Source organism: Chlorocebus sabaeus, chromosome 7, assembly GCF_047675955.1.
Source record: "Chlorocebus sabaeus isolate Y175 chromosome 7, mChlSab1.0.hap1, whole genome shotgun sequence".
Classification (NCBI taxonomy): domain Eukaryota; kingdom Metazoa; phylum Chordata; class Mammalia; order Primates; family Cercopithecidae; genus Chlorocebus; species Chlorocebus sabaeus.
Window position 1 is genome coordinate 28,063,450 of NC_132910.1, and position 12,795 is coordinate 28,076,244.

Consider the following 12,795-nt stretch of genomic DNA (forward strand, 5'->3'; position numbering starts at 1 on the left):
CCACACACAAAACTTAGTTGGCTAAATTTTAAAATTAAACCATCTTCTGACTTACTGATATGCTCATGATGTGATGTACTTTAGGAAAATATTTCTTTATGTTCTTAAAGATCAAAGTGATCCCAAAATGTAAAATTAGCATGCCATGCTCTTTAGGAATGTTTATTAAATGTTTCCCATCATTGAAAAAGTCCGTAAATAGCTGTTTAACTTTTTTTTTTTAAACTCTCAAGCTACAGTGAATTATATTTTCAAAATGAGAGACTATTTTAAAAATACTTTGCTTTTCAATAGGTAATACATGCATATAGTATAAAATTTGAAAAGTTACAAAATGAAATACAGTGAAAATCAGTTTTCCTTCCCAGAGGCAGTCATTGTATCTAGTTTCTTAAGTGTCCTTCCAAAAATACTCTTTACATTAATATGTAATTAACATGTGATTATGTTTTCCCCCACATACTGTAGCAGACTGTACATGTAATTCTGCATTTTACTAGTGTAACTTAATATATTTGGAGGTATTTCCATGCCAGTATGTATAGAGATACTTCATCCTTTTTAACAGCCATTATATGGATGTACCACACTGAGTTAACTAGCCTGCTGCTAATGGGCATTTAGGTTGTCTTCCAATCTTTTGATGGATATGTTATTTTAAAAATCATTTGCTAGATGTCGCCAAGTTGGCCTTCATTCAGGTTGTACTGATATACACTGGTGGGCTATTTTTGGTCATCCTTTTCAATTCTCCCCTTATTTCATCACTTAACTCCTATCTGTACATTATGGAAGAATCTTATAAAAGAAAGATTTATCTCAGAAGCCTTCTCCTAACATATGTTCTGCATCTAAAAGAAAAGTAGGGTTTTTTTTTCGTGTTTTTGTTTTTTTCAGGGCCTTTTGATTTGCTTTCTCCCCGCCCGAATCATCTTGTTCTTAATCTATTAACACTGTGATGAAACCTGATACTCTACCCAGGGCAAATAAATAGTTACCTCTCCAACCTCCTCCAAAGAAAAAGCTCCGAAGTTGAGTTTGCTGTCTTCGTGCTGCAAGTATTGGGCCTACTTTCTAAAGCACTTATTTTATCTGTACTGTAGGAATTACTTCATTTGGTCTTTCCCGCAGAATATAAGCTCCTTAAGGGCAGAGACAGTATCTTGGTCATTATTTCTTTGAAATGTCTGTTTAAAATTTGTTTAATTTTTAATTTTCTTAAATGGACATTTAATTGTACATATTTATGGGGTACATAACGATGTTTCAATACAAATAATGTATAGTGATAAGGATAATTAAATATTTTTAAATATCAGTTTCAACTCTTCTAGTCGTCATGTACCACATCCCTGGAGCCCAACTCCGTGTGTCACCTCCCTCACTTCTCCCTCTTCCAGGTTAGGCTTCATCATGAAAACAGGACATTGGGTGCGAGGTCCCCTCAACTTTTCGTGCTACCTACTTGCTTTCACATTTGCCAGCATCCGCCTTTCTTCTATCTCAACAGCACTGGCTTTCCTCCTCCATAAGCTCATACCCTTCACCTGAGTGTTTGAATCCCATCCCTTCCTGCCTGCTCCTGAGTCTTTAAGGAGTCCTCCTCCTGTGGCCTGTGTCGTCAGATGGGCCTGTGCACGCTCTCTGCCTTATAGCACTTGCTTAAACTTTTCATTTAAAACAAAAACAGCAGGAACAAAACCTTTTCACTCCCTGGCTCCCTCCAGTCTTGTAGCTACCACCCTCTTCTCCCCTTTAGAAACAGGTTTTTGAAGGAATCATCTGCCCATACTGCCTCTGTCTTATCCCTTGTTCACCTTTAGCCCCATCCTAAATCATGGCATTGCAAGGACTTGCTAGTTGCCAAGTCCAGTGGCCATGCATCTACCCTCATCACACTAACTTCTTTACAGCATTGCAGTGGTTGACAGTTTCCTCCTCCTCCTCACTCTCCCCACTAGAAATCTGTGAGACTCCCATGCTTGACTTGTTTTCCTCCCTCTTCTGTGGAAGCTCTTCTTGGGCTTTTTCCCAGGCTCCCTCTCCCCTAAATTTTGACCGTTCTCAGAGACTCATCCTTAAACCATTTCCTTTGTCTCCCTGTTCATTCTCCCCAAGTCACTTATTTTCTCTCCAAGGCCCTGTGTTTTGTGACTCGTAAATTTCTATATGCAGCCAAGCCCTCAGTCCTCTAGTCCCTCTCCTTGCCACACCTCTCCACTGAAAGTTCCACAGGCACTCATTCGCATGCCCCAGAATTAGCCATCTGCATCCTGCTCATTTCCTCTTCTTTCTCTCCACTCCCATCCCCTCCATCTAAAATAAAATAAAATAAACCATCTCTCTGGAGGCTGGAGTGTGGTGGTACACAGTCATTGCTCACTACAGCCTCGAACTCCTGGGTTCAAGTAATTCTCCTACTTCAGCCTCTGAGTAGTGGGGACTACAGGTGGATGCTACCATACCCAGCTAATTAAAAAAAAAAAAATTAGCCCCCTGCCTCAACCTCCCAAGTAACTCGGCTTATAGGCATAAGCAAACTAGAGGGCCTATCTGGAACCCCTGAAGTTATCAGTAAACATTGTCTCACACCTCATCTCCTTGACAGGAAAAGGCATCTTTTTTCCCGTGGAGCCTATGGAATTTATCAGTTTCTATTTCTCTTGGGTGGGAAAATCTTCTTGGCATCTAGCTAGGCATGGACAGATACCGTTAGGTGATGAAGTCACTGAAGAGCCATCCTTAGTATCACGTGGTGCTGGTCTGAGGTCACCATCCATTGGTATCCATTGGCTTCTCAAGGCCAATACCTAGTCCCAGGGCTAATTTCTACTACTGAGAGTGATTCTGCCAAAACTCTCTTCACTAAGTAGTGGGAATCAGCAGTAGGAAGATGACAGTTTGTTCTTTCTCATCTTTCTCCTAATGTATTTTGGGCCCACTGGGGTCTAAAGTGATACATACATAAAATGCCTCTAGGTATCTCATGCAAAGAGACTTTATTTTTTCATTGAGGCTGGATCTTTGCTATGTGATTAAGCAGTGGCATTTGTTGAGTACCTGAAGTCATATATAACTGGGTTTAAAACCTTACTCCCAGACTTACTGTGTGATTTGGGCCAGCCCCTGACGGGTTTAGAGCACTAGAAAGGATTTCTAATCATTGGATGGAACAAGGTGATAAACCAGGAATCTAAGTCAGTGAGGCAGCCTATCTTCAAGGAACTGGTTGAAGATGCAGCAGCCTAGTTTCTGGGGACTTTGGTGTCCAAAATTAGAGAAGGACTAGCAGCAAGAATGCTGAACTGCTAAGATACTGAGCCATGAACCCTCAGGCTCTCTGCCTACTTGCGCTGAGAAAAAGGTTGATTCAGCCAGGCAAGGTGGCTCATACCTGTAATTCTAGCATCTTGGGAAGCCAAGGTGGGCAGATCACAAGGTCAGGAGTTCAAGACCAGCCTGGCCAATATGGTGAAACCCCGTCTCTACTAAAAATACAAAAAATTAGCCAGGCTTGGTGGCACATGCCTATAATCCCAGCTACTCGGGAGGCTGAGGCAGCAGAACTGCTTGAACCCGGGAGGCGGAGGTTGCAGTGAGCTGAGATTGTGCCACTGCACTCCAGCCTGGGCGACAGAGCAAGACTCCATCTCAAAAAAAAAAAGGTTGATTCAACTTTAGAAGGCTAAGGCGGGCGGATCAGTTGAGGCCAGGAGTTTGAGACCAGCCTGGCCAACACGGTAAAACCCTGTCTCTATCAAAAAAAAAAAAAAATTTAGCCAGTCATGGTAGCGTGTGCCTGTAGTCCCAGCCTCCCACTCAGGAGGCTGAGGTAGGAGAATCACTTGAACCTGGGACACAGAGGTTGCAGTGAGCCGAGATTGCGCCACTGCACTCCAGCCTGGACAGCAGTGCTGAACTTCAAGGTTTAGTGGTTACATGGGACCTGTTAATGAAGATTAGAGAGGTATGGTGATATGGTTTGGCTGTGTCTCCATTCAAATCTCTACCAAAAAAAAATTAGCCAGTAATGGTGGCATGTGCCTGTAGTTCCAGCCTCCTACTCAGGAGGCTAAAGTAGGAGAATCACTCGAACCCGGGAGGTGGAGGTTGCAGTGAGCTGAGATCGTGCCATTGCACTCCAGCCTGGGCAGCAGTGCTAAACTTCAAGGTTTAGTGATTACCTGGGACCTGTTAATGAGGATTAAAGAGGTGATATGGTTTGGCTGTGTGCCCACCAAAATCTCACCTTCAATTCCTACGTGTTGTGGGAGGGAGCCGGTGGGAGGTAATTGAATCACGGAGGCAAGTCTTTCCCATGCTGTTCTCATGATAGTGAATAAGTCTCATGAGATCTAGGTTTTAAAAAGAGGAGTTCCCCTGCACAAGCTCTCTCTCTCTTTGCCTGCTTCCATCCATGTAAGACATGACTTGCTGCTCCTTGCCTTCTGCCATGATTCTGAGGCCTCTCCCCAGCCATGTGGAAGTGTAAGTCCATTAAGCCTCTTTCTTTTGTAAATTGCCCATTCTCAGGTATGTCTTTATCAGCAGCATGAGAATGAACTAATACCTATGGGGACAAGGAGGCAAACAAATTATCATATATTGGCTTCTGCTGTTGATGTCTTGATTTTGCATCTACTTCATCTCTGTAGCCCAAGCTGTGCACCTGCTCCCTTTTGTTCCTTTATAGTTTTCAGGTGGGCAAGGTCTGTTTCTTTTTGGCCTATGTTTACCCCTGTTATTTCAGGTCACAGCCACTGCTCTGATGGCTCCCTTCCTCACCACCATGGCCAGGGTCCGACAGGCTGTGACCATGGTAAGTCTCAGGCCAGACTCTGCTATAATTATTGACTCAATACCTCTCTGGGGAGCTCGGGGCCGGGCGCCTCATCAGCACCAGTAGTTCCTGCCCATTCCCATCTCCCTCATTTCCATTCTTCCTTTTAGAGATCTCTAAAGGCTTGTCTCCCTACCCTGTCTACTCTTCATCAACTTATTAATAATGAATGATGATAATAAGACTTAACATTTTTTGAGCTCTTACTATGGGCCAGTTGTGTTTTCTCATTTTCAATCTCACAAAACCCCTGTGAATAGGTTCAACTATAATTTGCCTTTTATAGAGAAGGAACTCAGTGCGATTAAGAAATTTACCTGAGATTTAAAAGCTAAAACAAGTGGTATTCAGTTTAACTGGATTAGAACCCAGGTTTGTCTTATCTCAGAGCTGATAGCTTTAGCTACATTCCAGCCTCTCTTCCTCTCTTGAGAAAGAGTTGAATTTTTCTCACTTTTCCTGACCTATTTGGCAACTCAAGCATTAGTCCACCTGACTACAGGCTCCTTCAATTCAGTAAATCTTTGTTGACTGACTGTTTAAAAAACAAAAACAAAAACAAACTTGTGTATTTGTTTCCCTTGCTTCACATAAGAACATTTTCCTATCACCCTAATCTCTCTTTAAGGAGTTGAAATATATGTGTGTGCGTGCGTGTATGTTTTAAGTCATCATTCGTTTTGAGAAGCTCTTCAGTGTCTGCCGTATTTTTAAAGTTATTTTAGATTAAGATGCGGTTAGTCCAGCCTCTAATTAATCTTCTCACTTTCTAGATGAGCAAAGGCTTAGCTAAGAAGGGGAAGTAACTCACATAAGGTCAGACAGCAAGTTAATAACAAAGTCAGGGCAAGAGCCCAGATCTCCTGACACCTGGTCTAGTATTTTTCTGATGTCCTAATACATTAAATTTCATTGGCTTCAGGGGAATTATTTTTCATTTATATTACAAAAACTAATTTATTTTTTCATAGAAAAGGGATAGGTGCATTTTTAGCTACAAGGCCAAGTACAATGAGTTGGAATAACTTACAGCTATTATTTTCATCATATCCAAATGGATTCCTGGATCCCATAAGTGTTTCTAAACTGCAGAAAAATCCTCCTACAGTCTTACAGTTCAAGAATTTTCAGCATGAAATGCCTGATAGATTACTTGACTTTTTTTGCCAAAAATAAGGCACAGCAACTCTCTCCTGACTGACCTTCTATAGTAGTGCAAGCTTCCTTCCCGAATTCATTCTTCAGTGTTGCAGTCTGAAGGACACCCACATTTTCCCTTTGTCTTTGTCAATTCTTTGTGTTGTAAGGGCAGGATGTTTAAAAGTTGAAGTCATTGACTTGCAAAATGAGAAATTTTAGAGAGCATTTTGTTCTCTAGACCACGTAGCTTACAGCAGTGTCCACACTGAGGTTACTGCTAATGTTTATGCAGTTCTTACCAAGAAAGTAATAGTATCATTTATCCAGCAACAGGATATGACAGAGGACTTCAAAATCCCCAGGAAATGTTTTACCATATATCGAAAGCCCTTTGGGAAATGGAAAGGAATTGCGGGCTCCCATTTTTATATATGGATAGATAGAGACCAAGAGGGACCAAGGCAACTCTGTGTGCTTTACATTAATAAAGTATAAAATGTTAACATGTAGGAAATCTAGGCAAAGTTTATGTGAGAATTCTTTACACTAATTTTGCAACATTTTAATGCAAGTCTGAAATTATGTCAAAATAAGTAAAAATTTTTACAAGTTAAGCAGAAAATAGCAATGATTAGTCACAGAAATAAGTAGCAAAATCTTCTTCTTAGTATTGACTTGGTTGCTTTTCAACCTCTGAGGACACAGAGTGTTTGCTTCCAAATCCACAAGTCACATCAGTGAGGAGACTCAGCTGAGACTTTGACTAACATTAGGGGGTCCCTCCTGTGTCTCCCCAGGCGCAGTGAGCCTGCAGGCCGACCTCACTCGTGGCACACAACTAAGTCTGGGGAGAAGCAACCCGATGCCAGCATGATGCAGATATCTCAGGGTATGATCGGCCCTCCTTGGCACCAAAGCTACCATTCCAGGTAAGTTGCTATAGCTGAGACCAAAGGGTTTCTTTCTTTCTAATGTCATGTTCCCAGAAAAGAACTTTTTCTTCTCTGTTTTGAGAACATTTTTTCTTACACTCACATTAAATATTAAATCTCTATCGGCTGCTTTTCTCATCCTCTTACAGTGTTTGACGTGTATATGAGTTACCTTTATATGCTGGGCTGTATCAACTTGAAGATCAGAATTATTTGAAGCCCTGGCAGGCCATTTGAGATATTTATGGGGTCCATCAGTTCTCAGACATTTCTCCACTGATAGCACTATATTAGACAAATTGAGATTTTTGTTCCTTCAGTGCTTAAGTGTGCTTTCTGCTGTAGTCAAAACCGTATCTATTTTTATTCATGTGTTTGAACTCCCCACTTGATTTTGCTCTTTCAGTTAAGGTAGTTCGTCCATCTTAGCTCCAACGGCACAACAACTGACGTACTGAGGACCACTCAGTGTATACATTATCTCATGTAGTGACTCATAGACTTCTTTAAAACAGATACAGTAGTATTAACCCCATTTTGCAGAATATGAAATTGAAGCTTGGGGCTGGGTGCAGTGGCTCGTTCCTGTAATCCCAGCACTTTGGGAGGCCAAGGAGGGCAGATCACCTGAGGTCAGGAGTTCAAGACCAGACTGGCCAACATGGTGAAACCCTGTCTCTCCTAAAAATACAAAAATTAGCCAGGTGCGGTGGCATGAACCTGTAATCCCAGCTACTCGAGAGACTGAGGCAGGAGAATCGCTTGAACCTGGGAGGTGGAGGTTGCAGTGAGCTCAGATTGTGCCATTGTATTCCAGCCTGGATAACAGACTGAGACTCCATCTCAAAAAAAAAAAAAAAAAGGAAATTTAAGCTTGGAAAGATTAGTTTGTCCAAGCGCAAACAACTGATCAGTATCCAAGTCAAGACAAATCCAAGCCAGGTTTCAAAGCTGCTGCATGTAATCAGTAGATTATACTTCCTCTGTTTTTCTAGCTACTGTTGTATGGGTGAAGGTTTGGTGAGGAAGGAGAGCCCTCACAAGTGGTTTAGGAGAGGGGTTATAGAAGGAGGGAGCACAGCCTGACCACCACCACACGTTAGAGAGAACTAAGCCAGGACTCCCCTCCACTTCAGACTTGGGACCCATACAAACTGGAATCTATCTTCTGATCTCAGGGAGTCAGACTCCGTAGCTTATCACTTTTGGGAAATGCTTAGACAGAGCTAATGGTAGCAAGGTCAGGAAAATAAGGGTCACTTAGTCCTTACATACAAAGGAGGTGCAAGTGTTGGTGTGTGTGCGCATGTGTGTTGGGGGGAAGAGGGGAGGCTGGAAGCTTCTGGAAGGATTACTTAATGAACAGATGGTACCTATGCATTTGGCAAGGCCAGAACTCAGTCACAGCCCTTAATGCTCATGTCTGGTCAAGTCAAGGACCAAATCCTAGACCTCTCACTGATGAACAGTAGCTCATGGAATTGAACAGGACAAACCTTTCTCAGCATATCAGGGTAGGCTTCGGGCCACAGGAAGAGATAATGTCCTGGTTCCCTCCTGGTTACAGATGCTCCTCTCCCTTGCTCATGTCCCTCCCAGTCACCCTGAAAGAAATTATTCTCACCGTCTGAGCCATCTGTTCTCAGAGAGCAGGTTTCCTAGCAGTGTCTCCTGACCCTTGACAAAGGCAGACTGCTTGTGCTTTACAGGCATGGAGGTGTTGAGGGCCTTTAGAAGATATGGTGTGTGGAGTCTAACAATGAAGGAAGAATAGCATAGTGGTAAGGGACTGGGCCTTTAAGTCAGAGGTTTAAATCTCCCCTTACCCCTATGGTGTAAGCTTGAGCAAATCATTTAACCTTTGATCTTGGCTTTTTTTTCTGTAAAAAATAACTAGTACCTACGTCATTGGATTGTTGTGAGGATTATATAAAATAGCATATGTGCAATTCTTAAGTACACAGTAAGCACTCAATGAATGATGACTGATTATAATAATTAAGCTGAAGACTTCAGGACACCATGAAACCTGGTACTGAACTTGATAGTGAATGGCCGGCACACACTTATAAATGCAGGTGTGTATGTATTAACAGAGTGCCCTTCAACAGTGGGGTCTTTGAGTGTCCTTACTCCTAACCTTCTTACGAAGTCCTAAATCCAAAGCCATATTGTGACTTAAAAAATGTGCTGGCCCTTCAGCAGAAATAAGCGCTGCAATCAGTGCTTAGAATGACTGCTTACAGTAACCATGGTGAGCTCCGACAGGCCTCAGGGGAATGGGGCCATCAGCACCAGAAATACAAGATTTTCAAGGCTGTACTTCTGCACCTCCTCCTTCCTCCTCAGCATCCCAGCCTCCAGAGGGCTTAGGCAGGTGGATCTGCCCTTGTGTTGTATCTACCACTCTGTCTCTCTGATTCAAGCTTCAAAATAGTTCCCCCTGACACAAGGACCGTCAGCACAAAAGCATTACATGGGGACAAAAGGAGAAAGGAAAGTTCAAATAACCCAAAACGTTACAGACGTGTGCATTCTCTCCTGCTGCAGCACAAACCACCCTGTGCTCTGTTCATTCCATGCCTGAGGCTTGCAGCTCTGGCAGAGGGCTTGGCCCACGCTGAGTTCCGCCTGTGGGGTCTGATCTTGGCAGCTGCAGGTGCAGAGGCGCCCCAGGTGTGTTTCTGAGGAGCACAGTGGCATCTAGTGGTCCAGTGTGCCACATCAGGTGGCTGGTATCTCTCTGACAGCCTTAGTTTAAGTTCCAGAAACCAATCTCAGTCCTGAATTTATGGATCTGTTTCTTGTTGAGAAGCAGGCGTATGAGGGGGTGAGAGGATGAGGGAGGGACAGGAGTGAAGTGAGAGAGAGAGAGAAAGAGAAGTATGGAGAGACTGAGACTGAAAATGTGTAATTTAACTATAAGCTAGGTTGGATTTGGAATTTCACTGAAATTGTATTTCAGCTGCTTTCTATCAGACCCTTGACATTCTGTTTTTGCTGCCCTACGGAAATCTCACCCAAAAAAGTTATGTAGTCCAGCCCCCTGACAAGAGGTCGAAATAGCAATATCAAATCAGTGATTCATTCATTCAACAAATCTGTATGAGCACCCACAATATCTCAGATGCTTTGTAGGTATTGGGAGTACAATGGTGAACAAGACATAAAAAGCCCCCTACACCACAATATTTGTTTCACAAAATGTGTTCCGTGGAATAACAGTCCACTAGATACTCCTTAGGAAAAAAAAGTTTCTGGGATCAAGTAAGTTTAGAAAACATCTCTTAGTATTATATATTTCTCTTTTAGAACAACACCTGAAAAATGGTTTGGGAGAACAACAGTTTATACAAGACTCAGAAATCTTGCAGTAAATAAAATAGTTTAGCTTATTTAGGTCAGTATTTTCCAAACATATTTAATCATCTAAGGAATTAGTGTTCTATGAGCACACTTTAGGAAATGTTTTCATACACTTTATTTTGTGCTCTATGTTTTAAATATTTTTACAATAACCTTTTTTTTTTTTTTTTTTTTTTTTTTTTTGCGATGGTTCTCACTGTGTAGCCCAGGCTGGGGTGTAGTGATGTGATCAAGGCTCACTCCAGCACTGACATTCTGGGCTCAAGGGATCCTCCCACCTCAGCCTCCCAAAGTGCTGGGATTACAGGCGTGAGCCACCATACCTGGTAGATACCTGTGTTTAAAATACTTTTAAACACACAAAATAGAATGATATTGTAAGAATACATATATCTACCACAGAATTAACAAGCATTTTATGTGCACTTCAGTTCTTTAAATATTACAGATACAGTTGCAGTCTCTTTCACATAACCAACAGGATATGATATAATGTCAAGTAGTGGTAAGTGCTGTGAAGAAAATAAAGCAGGGTAACAGGCACAAAGGAGAGAAGAGATACTCTTTAGTTAGTTCCAGGAGGCCCTCTCTGAATGAAAGGAGGGAGTAAGCCAGGTGAAGAGCGTTCCAGGTGGTGGGTGCAGTGAGTACAAAGACTCCGAGACTCTGAGATAGGAATAAATTTCCTGGGTTTGAGTTTCAGCAGGGATACTATTATGCTGGAGTGCAGGGTGCAAGAAGAAGAGCGAAAGAAAAAGGCTAGAGAAGTAGTCAGACCATGGTAAGAACTTTGATCCACTCAAGATGCACCCCTCTTGACAGTAAGGCTGGTTTTATGTGAGTTGGAATTGTTGCAGGATTGAGAACCTTCATTCCAAGTTTTCTTACCCATCGCTAAAGTGCCATTTTGGAGGTATCAATGGCAAAGGTAGTAAAAATGAATATTTCCAGACAACAGTGGAAGAACTTATCCTAGAGAGTGATATCAGCGCCTGTATTCCCCAGGCAGCTTGGGAATGGTAATTCCGAAGGGACAGAACCCTCTCTGGGTAGGAGGGAGAGCACCTGACAGAGGCCTCCCATGACCTTTCTACCTTAGGTTTGCTACAGGAAGGAATCCACTATACCCTTGCACTGGTCTGATTAGAGATATGTGTAACAGAGATTTCATATTTATAGACACCATCTATATTTTAAGATATGTTAGACCATGGCTCACACCTGTAATCCCAGCACTTTGGGAGGCCAAGGAGGGTGGATCATTTGAGGTCAGGAGTTTGAGACCTGCCTGGCCAACATGGTGAAACCCCGTCTCTACTAAAAATACAAAAATTTGCTGGGTGTGGTGGCACATGCCTGTAATCCCAGCCACTTGGAGGGCCGAGGCAGGAGAATCACTTGAACGTGGGAGACAGCGGTTGCAGTGAGCCAAGATCGCGCCACTGTACTCCAGCCTGGGCAACAGAGTGAGACTCTATCTCAAAGAAAAAAACAAACAAACAAACAAAAAAAGATATGTTAGGGATAGTATTTTCCCCACTTAGTAGTGTTTCAGTTAACTATCAGTTTATTTACTTTGATTTGTTGTGTGTGTTCCTAAGTTAGATTTGAATTATCCTTTCAATGAAAGACTGCTAAAATTCTCAGCAGTTGGGAGGAGGATTACCTAATGTTTCCTACCTTCATAGAAATGGTGAATGAAACAGCCCTTATGGGGTTCCATTTCCCCTGGAAGTATTAGCTCTAAAAAGGAAGCAGACTGGGTCATACAAGATTATCCACAACAAGGCTGTCTAATGCCTCTTTAGTACAACCTCTTTATTTAGAAGGGAATGAAGAAATTCAGGGTAGAGGGTAGAATCTTTGACATATGCCATGCCATTGAGTAGTAGGTCTGATTTCCCTGATCTGGCTGGTTTGGGAGCTATTTCCTTCCTTTCTCCCTTGAATTTATACCTATCCATCCCAAAGTAGGATGTGCCATTCAGTAAGCTGACTTTCTCTCATACAGAAAAATTATATTCTTGAGGAGAGCTGCTGAAAGTGTGGTCTTCTTTTCCTTAAATTCCAGCACAAATTTTGACTCAGAATATGGTTCTTCTAGTCTCAACATATTATCTGGAGATATTCCAGCCACAAGGCATTATCACATACTTGACCAATAAGACACTACGTTTATTTATATGTGATCTAGAAATATAAGAATACATCATGAATTTTAATAGAGTTGAAATGCCTATCCATTTAAAAATAGAAAATCTTGGGCAAGAACTTCTAGTGATTTACGCTTCTTTAGAGAACAGTGAGTCACAAACACTGGAACCACTTATTCCTTCCTATATGCCCTCCCCATGTGTATATATAGAGAGACAGAGACAGACATTTTTTAGAGCAGTTTTAGTTTCACAGTGAAATTGAACAGAAAGTCCAGAGATTTCCCATATAGTCCCTGTCCCCATACATGCATAGCCTCCTCCATTATCAGCAGCCCCCACCAGAGTAGTACATTTCTTACAA

At 42.1% G+C, this 12,795-nt stretch overlaps 1 protein-coding gene across 4 annotated transcripts in view; it reads left to right on the forward strand.

The window, feature by feature from the left end:
- The window catches only part of SHROOM3 (shroom family member 3), a 345,976-nt gene that overhangs the window by 289,910 nt on the left and 43,271 nt on the right, over positions 1 to 12,795 (forward strand). For all 4 annotated transcript variants that reach the window (XM_073017420.1, XM_037988966.2, XM_007998951.3 and 1 more), the window contains one exon: positions 6,778 to 6,909. In XM_073017420.1, coding sequence (XP_072873521.1) covers positions 6,778 to 6,909 — 132 coding nt within the window. The remainder of the gene's footprint in view (positions 1 to 6,777; positions 6,910 to 12,795) is intronic.